The sequence below is a fragment of the Panicum virgatum genome, chromosome 5K, assembly GCF_016808335.1.
Source record: "Panicum virgatum strain AP13 chromosome 5K, P.virgatum_v5, whole genome shotgun sequence".
Taxonomy (NCBI): domain Eukaryota; kingdom Viridiplantae; phylum Streptophyta; class Magnoliopsida; order Poales; family Poaceae; genus Panicum; species Panicum virgatum.
This window is the reverse complement of record NC_053140.1, coordinates 46,726,002-46,745,967: the sequence shown is the minus strand read 5'-3', so window position 1 is coordinate 46,745,967 and position 19,966 is coordinate 46,726,002. Positions and strand designations below refer to the sequence as shown.

General features: G+C 47.6%; 3 protein-coding genes across 3 annotated transcripts; all 3 read left to right on the top strand.

The window, feature by feature from the left end:
* The first annotated feature begins 2,446 nt into the window (after positions 1-2,446).
* On the top strand, positions 2,447-4,181 carry LOC120707868 (putative disease resistance protein RGA4). The gene has a single exon (XM_039992923.1). It carries the CDS (start codon positions 2,533-2,535, stop codon positions 4,096-4,098), a length of 1,566 nt encoding a protein of 521 aa, XP_039848857.1. The 5' UTR covers positions 2,447-2,532; the 3' UTR covers positions 4,099-4,181.
* Positions 4,182-6,691: 2,510 nt separating this feature from the next.
* Positions 6,692-8,236, top strand: LOC120710165 (disease resistance protein RGA2-like). The gene has a single exon (XM_039995823.1). The coding sequence runs from the start codon at positions 6,692-6,694 to the stop codon at positions 8,234-8,236; it is 1,545 nt and encodes a 514-aa protein (XP_039851757.1).
* Positions 8,237-8,925: 689 nt separating this feature from the next.
* Positions 8,926-10,694, top strand: LOC120707867 (putative disease resistance protein RGA3). Its single transcript, XM_039992922.1, has one exon. The coding sequence runs from the start codon at positions 9,025-9,027 to the stop codon at positions 10,546-10,548; it is 1,524 nt and encodes a 507-aa protein (XP_039848856.1). The 5' UTR covers positions 8,926-9,024; the 3' UTR covers positions 10,549-10,694.
* The last annotated feature ends 9,272 nt before the right edge of the window (positions 10,695-19,966 follow it).

The following is a 19,966-nucleotide window of genomic DNA, read 5'->3' as shown; positions in this document are numbered from 1 at the left end:
ATAAATAAATAGAAGATAAAACCATGTCACAGTAGCAAAACCACTTGGGGGGTTATTTGACTGGTTTTAAAAAATTTAGGGGTTGAATATCCATTTTTATAGTTTTGTGGTGAAGTAGTCCACCATGAATAGTTTTTTTAGTCAGGGGTATGGAGACTTTTTCCTTAGTGGAATAGTCAATTTTGTTCTCAAATTTTCAACTGAAGCTCAACTTCATCCTTAAGTTTCAGAATTGACCATTTCAATTCTCAAACTTCTCCAGATCTATTTAGTCCTTCATCTTATGTGTCATGCCATGTTGGCACGCCTGATCATATATAATTTTGGGATCCCTATAATCATCTGTGGTTCATAAAAAATCAGCATTTCTATAAATTTAGACATTCGGCCCGTTCGGCTGTTCTGAAAAGAGCTGGTTGGGCTGGGAATGGAACGACTGGTGTGCAGCCGAACGGCTAGGGCATAAGCCGCTCCTTCCGTACGTCAACTTAAAAAAAACTTGCTTCCGTGAACGCGCATCGGCGGAGCAGGAATAGTAATAATATCAACTATCCAGTAGAAACATGCTGATGGAACAATAGTACCAGCGCGTACAATTCATTTCAGCCACCCGCCCAGCCCAGCCAGCTCTTTTTAGAGCAGCCGAACAGGGTCATTGTAAAACTTTCACCTTGATGAAACTAAAATAAATTTACTATTTTTAAATAAGAGAGTTGATCCCAATTTAAGAAAATACAAGCACAATAGTTTCTTTTTGTGAAAAGATGTAAATAGAAGCTAAAGTTTTATTGTCTCATGTTTAAGTGTGTGTGAACCAATATATGTTGCTGCTAAAAATCACTTGGATGCTGACATGGCACGCCGACATGGTAAGATACGTAGGACAAAGGACTAAAAATTGAGCTGTATGGAAAAATTTGAGAACTAAAATGATCATTTCGGTAGTTTAGAGACTAATTTGGCCAAAGTGTGAGGACAAAATCGGTTGTTCCGCCTATTTTATCTATAAAAAATAGTTTGGACTGAGCTTTCAGATAGTTTTATTAAGACAATATAAAACTTATTTGTGACCGGAGTGGGCAGTGATATAACAAAGTCCACGAATATGACCTGACATGTTAATTTAGTTTCTAAGTGGGAGAGTGGTCAATTATATAACAACTAGTCTATCAACCCGTGCCCCCACACTGGCTAGTTAGGGATATTTAATAATTATCTATCTCACACTCTTTTTTACCAATTAAATATTCTAATCCAGTACTGCAAAGATATATATTTATCATTATGTAATTGTAATAAGTGTGATAAGTTTAGTTACTAATAATTTTTTCTCACTTCACATCGCACCTCCATATATATTTGATATGTGTTTAATTGAATATTTTGTTTGAGCTATGTGAACAACATGAAAATTGGTATTCTTATCTCTTTTCTTATACATGAATATATGGTGACAAACACATTATGGTTAGTATGTTTATATAAATAATATATTAATAATGATAGGAATAGTAATTTAGAATTTTATATTAATGTGCTTTAAGATTTTATTATAATAACATAATTTTGATTCAGATTTGGGGTTCATTCTAACTTTTTATTATGTTATCATTGGATAATATATATATATAAAAATTTAGGGGGGTTATTTGATATTATTTTATAATAGCATAAGTGGGTAATTTACATAAAAAATAGAGGGTTACTTTAGATTAGTTCTTTATAATGGCAGAGGTGGGTTAGGGGGTTACTTTAGCCTATTATCATAATGGGAAATGTGGGTAATTTATTAAAAAAGATAACAGATCTAATGACTATTATGATTAGAGTTGCCCAATTGATGGCCAGATGTTTCTGATTTTTTTGAGAATTTATATGATTTCTCTATTTTTTTAGACTGTCCACTTAGAATCCTAGGTGGCTTCACCTGGAGACTTCAAAAGAGCCTCCAATTAGTAATAGTAAGAAGTCCACTAATATGAGTATATGAACTTACATGTTAATTTAGTTTCTAAATGGGAAAAGGTCAAAATAAGTATAATAGTCACATTCACGAGTGACAAGTTATGTAATCCTTCCGTTCAAATTATGGGTCATTTTAGCATTTAGATATATAATTTTTGTTATGTATCTAGATATAGTGTGTAATATGTCTAGATGCATATTAAAAATTATTGTACATTAAGAAAAAATACTAAAAGCTTTGTTGATGCTGAACGGACTCAGCCGGCCGTTTCAATCAAGCCGGCTGCACAGAAGTCATTATCTAATTTTAAATAGAAGAAGTAGTTAACCTTCTTTAACCTCAAAGTCTCAGCTTGCCATACTGAATGAGAATGGATGGTCCATGGCATTGGATCCGGTGTATTCCTGCCTATTAAAAGAATTTTCGAAGTCACGAATCTGCCGTGTCGCACTCTCGACAGAGATGGATACGTTCCCGACAGAGATTACCCGAAATAAACACAGAAGATTGAATGGGCCACTCCAGCGTTGAAGCTATTGCTCGATCCATTCACACAGGAGTTCGCCATGGAGACGCTTGCCTCCGCGATCCTCGGCGACCTCATCGGCCGATCCGTATCCTTCGCCCTTGACAGGTGCTGCCACCGGTGGCGCAAGGCCGGCGGCATCGAGGACGCACCGCAACGGCTGCGCCGCGTGCTTCTACGACTTCAGGCCGTCGTCGAGGAGGCCGACAGGCGGCGCGTCACCAACCAGGCCATGCTCCGGCAGCTTCAGCTCATGAGGGAAGGCGTGTACAGAGGCTACTACCTGCTCAGCGCCATCAAGCGCCAAGGCGTTCACGAGGTCAGCTGTCTTCCTGATCGCTCGTCGTTGGCCTCGTCCCTAATCAATCCGGCGAAGCGCTTGTGCACTGTCTCGGCCAGGACGACGCCGGCGAGAATGGCGCCTGAAGACAGCGGACGGGAGGTGGAGGCAGAGGCGGAGCTGCAAGAGGTGCTCGCCGGCCTAGAGAGCATGGCCAGCGACATGAAGGAGCTCGTCGTGTTCTTGAGCTGCTACCCTCCGGCGCGCCGTGAGCCTTACAGTGGGCACCTGTGGCTGGAGAACCGCATGTTCGGCCGCGAGGCAGAGCAGGAGAAGATCATCAGCTTCTTGCTGGGACCAGAGCCTGCAGAAGATCCGGGCGTGCTTCCTGTGATAGGTCGACCAAGAGTTGGCAAGAGCACCCTCGTCGAGCACGTCTGGTTGGACGAGAGGGTGCGCGAGCACTTCTCCCTGATCGTCTTCTTTGGTCAAGGCGACATCGAGGATAGAAAGCTATCGTCTTCTTCGCCTCATCTGGAAGACAACGGCAGAATCAAGCACAAGCACCGGGATCTCGACCCCGCCGGGAAATCGCTGGTTGTTATCGAGCTAGTTGAGGACGTGGATGACAACACATGGTGGGAAAGAACACTGTCTGATCTGCGAGGACGATGCACCATGCCAGTCAGCAAAATCATCGTCACAAGTCGATCAGAGAAGATTGCAAGTTTGGGGACAACACAAGCTCTGGAGCTGAAACCTCTGCCTCGAGAAGCCTACTGGTACTTCTTCAAGACGATCGCGTTCGGGAGCACTGATGCAGAGGATGAGGAGGAGCTAGCATCTGTGTGCATAGAGATGGCAGACCTTCTGAATCGATGCTTCATATCGGCCAATTTGTTCGGTGGCCTGCTGAGAACCAACCCTTGCTCTCAGTTTTGGCAAAGGGTTCTCAACGGCGTCAGACAATACATTCGAATGCACCTCCTTCGCTTTGGTGAGCATCCGTGCGATCGCCTACTGATGAATGGTCGGCCGATATACCTTTGGAGATTACCCAAGACTGATACCGTGTTCACTGCCTACCATACTTACCAAGCGTGTTCATCCCAGGAGCATGATCTGCCCAAGATAACCCTGAACGAGTTGCATGTTGGAAGTGCAAGGCCTCGAGGGAAGTTTGAGATCGTGGCTTGGAGGTCTCGCATACCACCCTACTACAGCTACTTGATGAGTTGTGAGGTGCAGACATTGCCGTGGTTCCTCCGTGTGCCGCCCATGAACAAGCAAATCCAGCACCGGCAGTCACGACTGAATTCGGTGTGAATTTTTTTTTTTTGTTCATGCTGTATGACTCTGTATGTTTTATCCATTCAGTATATATGGCACTAGCAACCTTGAAGGCGTTCTGCTTTGTGATCATGCGTGTTCTTCTCTGTAATAACAGATTAACTGCAACTTGGCTATTGTTTTTATGGAAGCAGTAAAGTAATTCCAACCGCAGGGTCTGACTATTGAGGCACGGCTTGACTGACCTGCAGATCAATGCCGGTCAATCACGCTTTCCTTTTCAATCTTTTCCTCTGACAGCCTTGCAATGGAGTCGCTTCTTTCTGCAGTCGCATGCGATCTCCTTGGTAGGGCCCGGTCCAGCGTGATCCGGAGGAGGCACAGACGGTTGAACGCTTCTAGGCAGAAGAGTCAAGAGCACATGCTCAAGCAGCTGATCAGTGTGCAGAGTCGAGTCAAATATGCCAATAAACCAACCTAACCGAAGCTGTTAGACTTAGATCCATTCCACCTGGATTGGAATTATAAGGCTCGATTGACTTCTAAATCAAAGCCTTTTATTTATTTATGGCAAAAAATAAATCTCTGCATTTCGCTGCCCTTCTTTTCATCGTTTGCAGGCAGCCAAGGACATGAGCGATCTCCTGGGCAGAGCCCTTTCCGTGCTGATACAGAGGTACGGGCCATCTAGGCAGTATATATTGTGATGGAAAATTATATACCCCATTCATATTGTAGACTCTAAGAGCATGTTTGCATAATAAACCTGAAACATATAGTTTCAAATTTAAACAAATAATATTTCAGGATACAAGATGCAATTTAAACAGCTTGGAAGATAATACTTAACATACCTATGCATTCAAACATCCGGCAAGAGCATGTAATAGTCGAATCTTCTTTGTTCAATACTAGTGTTGCTCCACGTTCAGATTGCATATACTTAACAAAGAATGTGGAGTTTGTCCCATTACCTTCCAACAATTCACAAGACAACGTAAATTGTTTTTTAAACTCTTCCTCAAAATCTGAATACATTCTCCTCGTATATGTTTCAGCTACAATTTTCAACATTGGCAGATTTGGAATGTAGCAAACTGGGATCTTTCGACGTGACTGAAAATCAGCATCCTTCTCATTTGACCTTAGAGTGACTATAATATTTTCACATTCTACAAGGAGTTCTGAAAGACCAAGTTTCCTACGAAATGTTTTCTTGAAGACATTGTTCATACCTTCGCTCCTCTGGGTCGAGTGCATGTCTGCTGTAAATGAGTCACGGTATACCGCAGCCCACTTTGCCCTCAAAGCATATAGGTTTGACATCCATGTGTTATCCTCAAGGTTGTATTTAGCCAACAATTCATCCCATTTCTCTGTGAAGTAAATCTCTGGTCTGTCTTCGTAGATACAACTTTTGAAATCTGCCCAGAACTTGTTGAACTTGTTACCTGACTTGTCCTCTGCCTCGTCCTCTGCCTTGTCCTCTGTCTTGTCCTCTGCCTTGTCCTCTGCCGCTTTAATTATAGGACCAAGATGTTTGACAGCATTTTGGCCAATATGCCACAAACATAGGCGGTGGGCTGTGTTTGGGAATACATGAGCAATTGCTGCTGCCATTGCCGCGTCTTGATCTGTGAAAATTGTGCTTGGGTGCTTTCCAGACATTGCTTGAAGAAAGGACTCAAATAGCCAAACAAATGATGGAATAGTCTCGTTGAACATGAGTGCACACCCAAAAATTATTGTTTGCTTGTGATGGTTGGTGCCAAGAATCGGAGCAAAAGGCATTTCAAACTTATTTGTTTGAAATGTGGTGTCAAAGGACATAGCATCACCAAAGCATTTGTAATCCATGATAGACTGACCATCTGCCCAAAAGAAATTTGCTATATGACCAGTATCCTTGTCCACCTCAACTGCATAAAAAATGTTGGGTCCTGGGCTTGTTTATTTCTCAGATATTCAGATAATGTTTGTGCATCATTGCCTTCTAAGTACTGTCTGCGCTCGCGACCAATCTCATTATAGCAATCCATCTTAGTAAATGGTACTTTGTCTTCCCCTCCATAATGCTCCTTCATAAAATTGAAAACTTGGGATGGCTTCATTCCAGACCGCCGTGCCTGCCCAATTATTTCTATCTGCCTCTAGCAGGCGGAACCGAGCGCTACGAGACGATTCAGTTCGCAACAAGACGATTCGCAGGCGGAGCCGAGCGCTACGAGCCGCGCGAGGGGCCGAGCCGGGAGCGATCGAGCGCAGGGACGCGAGGAGGCGAGCCGCGCGAGACCCCCGTGCACTCCGTCCAATCCCGACGCGCCACGAGGGGGGGCGCACCCCGTCGCTGGTGCGCGCGGCGCCCATGCAATTTTTTTCCACCTCCTGTGTCACGCTAGACCGACGTTGTTAATTGGATGTATTATTCCACAGTTACCACTTTGGATGAAATTGCAGCACGGTAGTTGACATCGACACTTGTACTAATCCATCATTCTTTTCCGCAAATAATGATGATAATACTAACGTTTCCGTAATCAGAAGCTAAGACTTTTTCACATAACAATTGCATCCATTCTCTCTTTTCCATTGCACAAAGCTCTCCTTGACAAGATCCTTCACCCTTGCAATGGAGACCATCGTTTCCGCGGTCACGAGTGACCTCCTGAGCAGAGCCCTGTCTGTGGTGATCCAGAGGTCCAAGCGGCCCAAGGCAGAAGAAGCTGAGCACAAGCTCCAGCGGCTGCAGCGCGTGCTGCTCCGGGCCGACGCCATGGTGAAGGAGGCCGAGGGGCGGCACATCGGCAACCAGGCGATGCTTCGGCAGCTCGAGATGCTCAGGCAAGCCATGTACAGGGGCCACTACATGCTCGACACCGTCAAGTGCAGAGGTCAAGAAGGCGATGGCGAGGTGAGCAGTGGCCTCCCTGTTACCTTGCCTAGATTCAGTTCAGCCAGGCATCGTCTCCCCTCCTTCCCCATCACCAGCAGCAAGAAGAACATGCAGAACACCATGCCCAACACTGAAAGCCTGAACAAGCTGGAGAAGATGCTGAATGGCCTCGAGACACTGATGGGCGACATGGTGGAGTTCACCGTGTTCTTGGAGGGATACCCTCGCATCCCCCGGCAGCCGTACAGCACATACTTGATCCTTGACAAGGTGATGTTCGGCAGGCAGATGGAGAAGGAGACGATCATCAACTTCTTGCTTCGGACAGGAGTCGCCGCCTGTGACGAGAGCCCCAAAGTTCTTCCAATCGTGGGCGCGGCGTGGGTCGGGAAGACCACGCTGATCGAGCATCTTTGCCTTGATGAGAGGGTGCGCGAGCACTTCTCGTCAATTGTCTTCTTCACCGAAGACGACCTCGGTGCCCAAGGCATGGCTTCTCCTCTACCACCGAACATCGGTGTGATCAAGCATCAAGATCTTACTGCTACCTCATACGGGAGGTCACTTTCTGTCATCGAGCTAGCTGGGGACATGGATGAGGAGACATGGAGCAGGCTGTACTCCTCGGCGGCAAGCAGCATGGCGCATGGGAGCAAGATCATTGTCGCAAGCAGATCAGAGAAGATATCTGGTCTCGGAACGACGCAGGAGGCTCTCAGGCTAAGGCATCTGCCTCGAGACGCGTACTGGTACTTCTTCAGAACACTCGTGTTCGGGAGCGCGAACCATGAGGATCAGCCAAAGCTTGCATCCCTAGCCATGGAGATCGCGGCGCTGACCAACGGTACCTTCTTGGGAGCAAACATAATGGCAAGCATGATGAGAGCCAACCTGAATGCTCGCTTCTGGAGCAGGCTGCTTCAGTGCCTGAGAGATTACACGAGCAGGCACCTACTGATGTTTGGTGAGCATCCTGCAGATCTGATTCAGAAAGGCCGGTCTGTGTACGCATGCAGGATGACCCAGCAGAGCCAGATTTCCATTTTGGTCGACAACATTTATCAGAAGGGACCTTATCAGAAATGCTCTACCCAGAATGATGTCTCCAAGCTAACAGCACAGGATATTATAACAGGATGTGTTACGCATGAGGGGAAGTTCACTGCACTGACATGGAGGTCTACAATACCTCCCTACTACACCTACTTCGTCAACTGTGAATCACAGAAGGCTGGATGCTCAACAATCGGCAAGAAACGCCCTCGGCAGGCGAGATTTTAATATGAATTTGCGGCAACTTTATTGGTACAAGTGCCGCCCATGAACAAGCAAATCCAGCACCGGCAGTCACGACTGAATTCGGTGTTATTTTTTTTTTTTGGTTCATGCTGTATGACTCTGTATGTTTTATCCATTCAGTATATATGGCACTAGCAATCATGAAGGTGTTCTGCTTTGTGATCATGCGTGTTCTTCTCTGTAATAACAGATTAACTGCAACTTGGCTATTGTTTTTATGGAAGCAGTAAAGTAATTCCAACCGCAGGGACTGACTATTGAGGCACGGCTTGACTGACCTGCAGATCAATGCCGGTCTATCACGCTTTCCTTTTCAATCTTTTCCTCTGACAGCCTTGCAATGGAGTCGCTTCTTTCTGCAATCGCATGCGATCTCCTTGGCAGGGCCCGGTCCATCGTGATCCGGAGGAGGCACAGACGGTTGAACGCTTCTAGGCAGAAGAGTCAAGAGCACATGCTCAAGCAGCTGATCAGTGTGCAGAGTCGAGTCAAATATGCCAATAAACCAACCTAACCGAAGCTGTTAGACTTAGATCCATTCCACCTGGATTGGAATTATAAGGCTCGATTGACTTCTAAATCAAAGCCTTTTATTTATTTATGGCAAAAAATAAATCTCTGCATTTCGCTGCCCTTCTTTTCATCGTTTGCAGGCAGCCAAGGACATGTGCGCATAAATCTACCCACCAGTTGACCCGTGCTCCATTCTCCATTGCGGATACCCACCGGCCACCACCAAATCTTCTCTCTCGTGGTCGTGGAGTCCAGCAATGGAGCCCCTTCTTTCCGCGATCATGAGCGATCTCCTGGGCAGAGCCCTTTCCGTGGTGATACAGAGGTACGGGCCATCCAAGGCAGAAGAGACGGAGCACAAGCTCCAGCGGCTGCGGCGCGTGCTGCTCCGGATCGACGCCACGGTCGAGGAGGCCGAGGGGCGGCACATCACCAACCAGGCGATGCTCCGGCTGCTCGACATGCTCAGGCAAGGCATGTACGACGGCCACTACGTGCTAGATACCATCAGCTACAGATGCCACGGCGAGGTGAGCAGCGGTGGCCGCGATGTTGTCTTGTCCCGACTCAGTTCAGCCAAGCGTCTCCTCTCCTTCCCCGTCAGCAGCAGCAGCAGCAGAAGCAACCTGCAGAGCACCGTGCTCGACGCTGAAAGCCTGAAGAACATGGAGAAGATGCTCGACGGCCTTGAGACGCTGATGGGCGACATGGTGGAGTTCGCCGTGTTCCTGGAGGGGTACCCTCGCATCCCCCGGCAGCCGTACAGCGAGCACTTGGTCCTTGACAAGGTCATGTTCGGCAGGCAGATGGAGAAGGAGGCGATCATCGATTTCCTGCTCCGGCCAGAGGCTGCGGGCGACGGGAATCCAGGGGTGCTTCCGATCGTGGGCGCGGCGAGGATCGGCAAGAGCACGCTAGTTGAGCATGTCTGCCTCGACGAGAGGGTGCGCGGCCACTTCTCCTCGATCGTCTTCTTCGGCGGAGACGACCTTGGCGCTGACAACATGGCTGCTCTCGGACGAAGTGGTGTGATCAAGCATCAGGATCTCACCGCCGCCTCCCGTGGGAGGTCACTTGCTGTCATTGAACTAGCCGGGGACATGGAGATGGAAGAGGAGGCATGGAGGAATCTGTACTGCTCTGCAGCGAGAAGCATGGGGCGCGGGGGCAGCAAGATTATAATCACAAGCCGGTCGGAGAAGATAGCAGCTCTTGGCACCGCGCCAGCTCTCAGACTGAAGTCTCTTACTCAAGAAGCTTACTGGTACTACTTCAAGACGCTCGCCTTCGGGAGCACGAACCCTGACGACCAACCAGAGCTCGCGTCACTAGCCATGGAGATCGCGGCGCTGCTGGACGACGGCACGTTCCTGGGAGGAAACATAGTGGGGAGTTTGATGAGAGCCAACCAGGACGTTCAGTTCTGGCGCAGGGTGCTCCAGTGCTCGAGAGATTTCACGAGGAAGTACCTCCTCACGTATGGGAAGCACCCGAAAGACCTCTTGGAGAGAGGGCATCCCGTGTACGCTTGGAGCATGGCGAGGAGCCAGCACGCCGTTGTGATCTACAACATTTACCAGGAGCGTACTAGGGAGCAGGGTGTCCCCGAGCTAACAGCACATGATATCATAGCTGGGCGTGCTCCGCTTCAGGGGAAGTTCAGAGTAGTTGGGTGGAGGTCTAGCATACCCCCTTACCACACCTGCATGTTCAGTTGTGCGTCGCAAACGGCCGGATGCTCCACAGTCACAAAGAAGCGCCCTAGGAAGATGATGGTTTGACATGAACTTGTTCGGGTAGTCTCATACCAACATGTAATGCTTTTTAGTTGTAAATGAAATCCTTGTAAAGTTTGGACGTTGGAGTAGAGTATTTGTTTACAGAATAAAAAACTTACAGAATAAAAAACTAGTCCAATTAGCATTAAGGGAGAGAGCAGCCAAAAGCTACTGATCTACTGAACATGCAAACAGGTTCAACAACCCGTGTCATGTTTTGTCTTCCTGGTTAACATATCCAGTTTTGAGTCATCAAAATGTATGTAACCGTGTGAGACTTGTTATGAGCACATCATCATCTACCCACCCAGTTCACAAAAATAAGCATTGGCGCTGCAAACTTACTCTAACTAAATTAGCAAATTGGGTTGTCTCCTTTTTTCTATACTTGGCTTAATTTCTTTAGTAAATGGCAGTGGTAGTTATGCACTAACTAAAGTTTGGACGTTGGAGTAGAGTATTTGTTTACAGAATAAAAAACTAGTCCAATCTATTATATAAATATTTGAGTGTTAGAAGAAGCCACCATGTTCACCGAGAGAGGCTTGAAGGCATGCAGGACCGGGGTTCGAGCCCGGGGCCGGGCTGGCTCCTAGCTCTCGACCTCAACCACCGAGCTGCAAGCACTTCTGCTATCTAGAGCAAAAGTTTCCTCCAAGATGGCACTGTTCGAGGGATCTCTGCGTAGCGCACCTTGCGCTCTCCAATTCGTGTTTGGAGGAGACCAACCCTTGAATTCGTGGTTTGATGAACTCTTTGTGACGATTCTTATCCCTCTAGCTTTGTGCTATAACCACTGGAATCGAGAGTTCACACGAATTGGCGATTTTGAGTTCTTGAGAAAACCCCAATCATCTTCGATCTTTCCTCGATTTCTCATGATCTACTAATCTTTTGGGTAAGATCTTTTGGGGATATGCTCATGGGGTAGTTATGAAGCTTTCCTCCAAGTTTGGTTGGATTTGGATTTCGTTTGCTCGAGATTCGCAGTTTGAAGCTTTGTTTGCGGGTTTTCTTGACGCCACCGGTCAGACCGGTAGGCGAGACCGGTCAGACCGGTCAGCCTGAAGTTTGAATTGTCCAACCGGTCAGACCGGTCCAGTGCACCGGTCAGACCGGTCTGTGTCTGCCGCGCTGCGGTTCGAGGAGTTTTCTCGGCTTTGCTTCCAAGCTGCAACCTGGGTCTTTTGGTTTGAGATAGCTTGACCATAGTTAGTCTCACAGATTTAGGTTCGAGGGTTTGCGGTGTTTTTGGGACATAGGCCGACGGTTCAAATTTCGAAGAAATTTTGATCGGCTCTCATTCACCCCCCCTCTGGTCGCCAGTTTCAATCCCTCAATTGGTATCAGAGCTCGGTTGAGGTTTTCAGTACCTTAACCGGTTCGAAAACCACTTGGCGACCATGGCGAGTCTTGGGAAGATCCTGGGGTTTTCCGGCGAGGATTATGCCTACTGGAAGGTTCGCATGAGAGCCTTCCTGTAGAGCATGGGAGCCGATGTCTGGGATATCACCAAGAACCAGGCTTACCAGGTGCTTGCCGTTCGGACTTCACCTCTTCAGGTGTCCGAACACGAGGCTAATGCCAAGGCCATAAATGCCTTGTTCGCTGGTGTTTCTCGTGCGGTGTTCTTACGCGTCTAGGATTTTCAGGAAGCCCACAGAGTTTGGACGTGCCTTGAGAACTACCACGAGGGCACACCTCAGGTGAAGGCCAGACTGTTCGAAACTCACCGGCGTGAGTACGAGAAATTCACACAGGAGCCGGGTGAGAGCATTGGCGACATGTTCAGTCAGTTTCAATCGATTGTGAACAAGGTCAATGCGAACAGATCTACAGATGCCCTTGAGTACACAGAGCACGAGAAGGCCCTCAAGCTGCTTTACGCACTTGATCGCTCTGTGTGGGATCTCAAGGTGAACACGATCATTGAGTCTGCTGGCTATGAGACTCTGACCGTGAACGAGCTTTTCAGCAAGATCAAGGCCACGGAGGTGGATAACCAGACACGAGCCAAGCTCAATGGTGCCCCTCCTTCCAAGAGCATCGCTCTTGTGACTGGCCCAAGTGGGACGAGCTCTAATACTAACTCTGCTCTTGGCTTTTCTCTTGCCTCTTTGCCTTCTGTTTCAGATGAGCAGCTGAAGACGCTGGGCGACGACGACTTGTGCCTCCTCATCAGCAAGTTCTAGCGCATCTACCACAACAGGCAGAGAAACAAGAACCCCAGGTGCTACAACTGCGGCGACCTGAACCACTTCATCGCCGATTGCCCCAAGAAGTCCGGCGGTGGCCAGAACAACTACTTCGACTACTACCGCCAACGCCACCGCAACGAGGGAGGCTCCAACAAGAAGTGTCGGCGCCACAAGCACCGCAGCCGTGACCGGGGAGGACGCTTCGACAAGGAGTCGCTCAAGAAGTGCTTCCAGTACAAGGCCAAGAAGCGGGAGAAGGCCTTCCTGGCGCAGCTCAGCGACCTCGACAAGAGCTCCGACACCGACCGCTCTTCTTCACCGACCTCCGATGACGACAAGAAGAAGAAGAAGCGGGACAAGGAAGCCACCGGCTTCATCGGCCTGTGCTTGGCGGCTGGCCGGCGCAAGGGCTTCTGCACCATGGCGGGCAAAGCCGATGGTGCTCGTGCGTCTTCGGGTGGACCTGCTACACCGACGCACTCTGGCTCTTCTCCTGGATCCGAGAGCAATTCAGAGGTAAACTCCACTATCGACATGCTTGATGCAGAAGTTAGGGAGTTGTACGCCGCTCTCGACAACCAGAAGAGGCTGCTTAAGGAAGCAACTAGAGAACGTAGGAAGCTTAGGGCTGAGCTGGCTTGTGCTAGGGAGAAGTCTAGTGAGGATGAGTGTGCTGGCTGCATATCTCACATGAACGATCTTGTTGCTCTCCGAGCCAAGCATGATGAGAACATCGCGGACTTAGATGTTGCTAAGACTTCGCTTTCTGACGTGTTTCATGAGCTCGCTAAGGTCAAGCATGAACTAGAACTGGTTAAGGATGCTCCTGTTGTTAGCGATGTACTTGAATGTGATGAGTGTCCTGTCTTTAAGTCCGATCTAGCTTCGTTGCAGTCCAAGTTTGCTACTGTTGTGTGCGAGCTAGAGGAGACGAAGTCTAGGCCAGTTCTGCTTGGTGCTTGCAAGTTGTGTCCCACGCTTAGGTCGGAGCTAGATGAGAAGAATGCTTTGATCAAGTCTTTTGGAAAGACTAAGGTCGTGGAGTCTAGCCCACCTATTGACTGCTCTGTTTGCTCTAGTTTGATTGCTGATTTAGATAGTCTTGCGGTAGAGAAAGCCAACTTGGAGAATGAGAATACCTATCTTAGGGCGATTCTGAGTTGGGTCTTTACCAGTGAGCCGCAGTTGGGCATGATGATTAAGCAGTTCAAGCGTGGTGATAGATTTGGGGTCGGTTATGTAACGGCCCGGGTTTTTAAATAGCCAATTTAGGGTAATTAGAACCAAATCATGCATCATATGCTTGAATTGCTTGAAAAAGGATCTTTTTGTAAATATAAAAGGTTATTTGTGTAATTATGATTTTATGCAAGGTCCTTTATATAGTTAAATTGAATAGGGTGTGCAATTATTGCTTTTGTGGAGGGTGTTTTTGCAAAATTCAGTGCATTTATTGCATGGCAGCAAATTTTGCTTTTAAGTCTAAGTTTAAAGTGAAATTGCTTGGAAAAAAAGACAAAGTTCCTGGAATTCAAAATCCCTCTTATGTTTTAAAAATTAGCTCTTGAATCTTTGATCAAATAAATTTTTGCACAACATCAAAGTTGTAGATCTTGAAAAATTGAACAACTTTCATGTTGGGCACTTTTTCATTTGAGCCCTAGATTAATAGTTATCAATGTTTTACAGATAGGTCCCTGAAATTTTGGAAATTTCGTTTAGGTCCCTGTCTTCTTCCCGTGTCTGTCTCTTTATGCTCTCTCTCGCCGCCGGTGCCGCCCGCCGCCCGCCCACCGCTCTGGGCCGCCCTCCCCGCGCCACCTCCTGCTCCTCATGGCTTCCACGCGTCGCCTAGAAACTCCCCACCGCCCTTTGCCATCGCGCTGGGGCTCCCTTCCATCGCCACGCCTCCGCCGAAGCTTCGCGCGGCTGCCACCTCGCCGCCGCCGTGGCCCGAGCAGCGCAGCACCCCGGACCCCCATCTATCGCGCGCATCAGCATCCCTGGAAGTTCCACAACGCGTTCCCCTCGCACTCTCGCACGCTCCCTGCCCAGTTTCCCCAAACCAGCGCCGCCGTTCATCCGTAACCCCGGTGAGCTCGACGCCGCAGCGGAGCCGCCACTGCAGCTCTCCTCCGCCCGCGCTGACCCCCTAGAAAGCTCTACCGTGGGCCCGCGCAGCTCACCGACCCATCCTCCCCTCCCAATCGCCACCCGAGCGCCACCCCGCCGGAGCAGACCGCCGCCGGTCACCTGCTTCCGTGGAGCCACCTCCCTGCTATGCCTCGACCCAAATTAGCTTGACCAGCGCCTTATACTTGCGGCTCTGATCCTTCTCGGCCCGAGCCCATTCGCTGTAGCTCACCGGAGCGCCGCCTCCACCATCTCCGACCACCACCGGCCGCCGGAACACGCGGACCCGCCGCCATAGGCCACCCGAGCCGTCCCTAAGCCACCTAGAGGTGCGGCTGGTCCCCCTATTGCTTTCCCACCCCGATACTCTCGCCGCCGGCGAGCCTAGCCGCCGGAAATGGCCGGCGCCCTTTCCCCTGTTCTCCTCTGCGGCCAAGGACCCCGTGTTAGAAGGAACAAAAGTTCCAGGGGGCTTTCTGCAAACCCCGTGACTCATATGAATAGTAGCAGCAAGGTGTAGGATCAAGAACACCGACTAGAGGGGGGGTGAATAGGCGGTTTAAAATCTAAAACCAATAACACTAGAGAAATTTAATTAGTAACAAAGGAAAGCCCTATGTCATGCTATTACTATCTCTAGATGGGTTTGCAACCTAGGGTGACAAGACACAAATCAAGCTCTAGTAAAGTAAATTGCTCAAAGTAAAGACAAGAATAAAAGAGAGCAAGAGTAGTAACCGAGCTTGACACAAGAATATATCCCGTGGTGTCGATGACTTGCCGGTCACCCCTAATCCACGTTGAGGTGGATTCCAAGAATCAACCGCTCCTCTATCAAGAACCTCTTGATCTTGAACCGGCTTGAATCAAGGAACCGCTCCACACCTCGATTCCACTAGAGTTGCTCTTCACCACTCCGGTGAGGTGAGCACAAGACCTCTCACAACCGAAATCGGGGCTCCTCAACAATCTCCTTGGAGGTGCTCCACGAAATCCACTTCTCCAAGCCGTCTAGGGAGCGGCAACTCCCAAGAGTAACAAGTTGATGACGCTTGCTTGAAGTTTCCCTAATGCCACAAAGCTCAAACTCTTGATGCAATGCACTAGGAAGTTCTCACACTCTTAAAAATGCAATCTCTAAGCAAGTGTGTGTGAGAGAGGGATGCCTTAGCTCTAATGTGTCAAGAATGCTATCCAAATGGCCAAGAGAGCCTCCCAATGGCCGGGCATTGGGTATATATAGACACCCCTCAAAAAACTAGCCGTTACACTCTTTTCTGCGAAGTCGCGGACCGTCCGCGTTTCAAAAACCGGACTGTCCGCCGTTATAAGCCAGTGAGTCAGAGTGCAATAAATGCATGTCAGAACAAGCCGTTAATCCCTGGCGGACCGTCCGCTCCCCAGTGGCGGACCGTCCGCAGTTAAGAGTTCCAACCCACCAGAGACTAACATCGTCTCTGGAACAAACTTGAGTTTAGCCTGCGGACCGTCCGCGCCTCAGGAGCGGACCGTCCGCAGTTTAACTTTTTAGCCCAAACCAGAGAAACAACGTCTCTGGTACAAAATGAAATTAGCCGGCGGACCGTCCGCGCCCCATGGCCGGACTGTCCGCCGTTCAACTTTGAAGCCCACACCAGAGAGACACCCTTTCTGGTACAAAAATGAAATACAGTAGCGGACCGTCCGCCCACCTGGGCCGGACTGTCCGCCAGCCCACCAGAGCCTCTGCAAGCTCTCTGGAACGATCGCGGACTGTCCGCCCCTCAGGTGCGGACTGTCCGCCGTTACTCAGTGAGCTCTCGAACTTAGTCTATTTCAAATCTTTTCAAAACGCCGTTAGCCCTCATGCATGCAACTAGACATTTTGAGCAAAATGGCACTAAAGACCCGTCAAGCATGAGTACACAACCCCTCTTGATAGTACGGCTAACTATCCAACAAATCCGGTCACTTTTCATCCACTAAACGCCTTGTGACCGGTAAAATGTAAAAGCCCTATTTTATACCTTTGCCTTGAGCCCGAGCTTTGCTCATCATCTCCAAAACTCCATACGTTCACAACCAAATGTCTTTCATCCGTGAATCAACCTATACTCATCTTCTCAAATGAAATCGTTAATCCACAAACCGTTGTCATTAATTACCAAAACTCGAATTAGGGGCCTAGATGCTTTCACAAGGGCCCCTTTGTAATTTTTGCTGAGAATTTTGAAATTCCATAGAAAATCGTAGGGAATTCAGAAAAATGTAAACTTGGATGTTTTGGAATCCTCTTGAAGAGCTCTATGCAGTAGAACCATAATATGTTAGGCTTTAGTTGCAAGTTTTTGCTGTAGATTTTGTTTTGTGTTACTAGGTATATAAATACTTGTTCTTTAATCTTTTTCTTATCTGATGCTGGAAAGCTTGTATTGCTCTGAAATTTTTGTGGTGGTTGAATCATGTTACACTAGTTTTGCTATAAAAAATTCATGATCAGTTCTTTGTTGTAGATATTTATTTGATGTAATCCTTGTTTAGTATACTTTATTTATGATAAATAGTTTCTGTTCTTCTTAAATCCTGAATGAGTGTTCATCTGGAGTATATTATCTTGATCAGGAAGTTTGAGCCTTAGTTCATGACTAGAACAGGAGCTAAAATTGAATCTTGCTAAACTGATGTCTGTTTTGTTTATTTTCTCAGAATTAATTCTTTGTATATAAAATCATGAAAAATTCACAGTAGATAAATCATCCCTGTGTAGAACTCCTGTTAAATTGTGAGCTTCTGTTTTGCTCTAGTTTGACCTGTATAATTCAAGATTGTGCTAGGTGTTGCCTGCATAAATGATTTGTTGTGATTAAATGGCTACATGTCTTGGCATGATTTTTGTAGGGTAGCTTAGTATGTTCATGTTATGTTAGTGTAATTTTGGTGGAATTTATTACTATTTGTACTCTGAGTTGTTGTTTTATTTGCAAACCATGACTTAATTGTATAGGAAATCACCCCCACTTGTTTATGAAGTTAGTCAACTTCATTTGTGCTGTTGATCATGATGCCTTGTGTAGTTAAATTTGGTATTTAACTACTCTATAAACGATTGCCCATGTATGTTTATAATGTTGTTCTTGCATTACATATAGACACGACTGCCTTATCGGACGGGACGTACGAGTTGATTCCGGAGTCTGACGGAGGTGATCTCAAAGCTCAAGTGAACACCGCCGTACTAACTGAAGCCCCGGACCAAAGTTCGGAAGAGCCTAGAGCTGAAATAGTTAGCAACTACCGAGAAGGCAAGCCCCGGACATAACCTATATTTCAAATTAGTATCACCTACTGTTATTATTTACTTGTGCATTTACAGTTCTTAGGTTTTGAATTGAAACCCTAGATGCATGATCCTAGGAACCTATGTACTGAACACTAGACTTGAGTTCGACTACTTGCTAAGCTTATAGGACCGGTAAAAGTCGAGTGATTGCCTGTCACTCGCGAGCTTTATAGGAATTGCTTGTTTACTTTCTATTATCAATATAAGGACGACAGACGGGGTTGTGTTCGATATCATGACCTTTTGTGAGACCCCGTCTGTGTTGATGAACTTGCTAAGGTCACGGTGTGTGGTAGCGGTGGTTAAGTTTTTGAAAGTACTAGCCACATGCCGTAAATATGGTACGCGGCAAGCCTAGTAGCCGATTGGACCGGGGAGTGGATATACCCCCCACTCTCTCTTAGGGATAGGTTTTATTTTATGTTGCGCAACACTACGACTTCAAGGGACAAGGGTGGACCGGGCACGGGTGGACCTTGGAGCCCTGTAGTCGGGGAGAGTGGCACTATCCACAAGCCGGAAAGAAAGGTCAACGGTTGTTTGGGAATGACCCGACGGTGTTCCAGACGTGTGTGCTAGGTTATCCTTGCAAGGTTGAATTTCGATTCAGAATCGTCCGCCTCTCACGATGAAATGAGACTGCTTGATCCCTTTGCCACACAGAGTAATAAGAGCAACAATATTATTTATCAATCTTGATGTTTGCTTAGTTTTCTACCATGATTGGATAGTAGTTGCTTACATAGAATGGTTAATCAACTAGAATCTTGAAAGCTAAAACTTGAAAGTAAGGACATACTCTTTATTGCTTTTCAGCAAAAGGAAAACCAGAACCTCACAAACCCTGCATAGTCTAGCTGAAGTGGGTTAAATATACCCATTGACGGTTAAGTCTTGCTGAGTATTAGAATACTCAGCCTTGCTGTTGAAACCCTTTTTCAGGTATGAGTCTTGAGGACCAGGTCGCTAGTTTGACCTATCCCTGCTCTTTGCCTCCTGGCTGGTCCGTAGAGTGGGATACGTCTTCGGCCGGCAATGACCATGACGAGTGATACCTTGCTTGGGCTAGCTTGGTATACTTTTGCGACGTGTTGTAGCCGTCGTTGTCTCTTTCCGCTGTTTTCAAACTCTGAAGTTAAAGTTATGGTTTGTATAACTGCTATTTAAAGTTTGTACTTGTAATAATGTTTTAGAACTAGTTTGTAATAACTTTTATGCCTGTGATGCAAAACTTGTGGTTGTAATATCTCTGGACTCGCCTTCGTGCGGGGTATGCTTGTTCGATCCTAGAATCGATGGTTGTATCGGGACGTTACCCGACAGACCAAAAATTGTTCCGTTTGAAGTGCGTTTAAGCTAATGTTGCCTTTATGGTGATGGCCTGCGCACTTAAGCCGGGATAATTTAGGCGGTTCTGCCACAGGTTACACATACACGAAGTCAGACTTTGAGAGGTTGTATGGTAAGATTGGCAAGGCTGCTGGACACATTGCTAGTACTAGCACGCAGCCTTCCCTTGTTGACCCCGCGGATGGTGTGTTTAAAGAACCACCGAAAGCACCTCCGCAGAAGCCCAATGAGCTAAGGAATCCCCTCGACACGCTCCCTGCTGCCACAGCCCAGGTTGCCCAGAAGAAGGGGGCTGCTCCTCCCCGTCCGCAGGCTAGGCCTCCACCTCCCAAGCGTGAGGTGAGGTACCACTGTGAGTTCTGTGACAGGGAAGGTCACCTGGAGGAGTTTTGCTTCAGGAGGAAGCGGGCTGTGAGGCGAG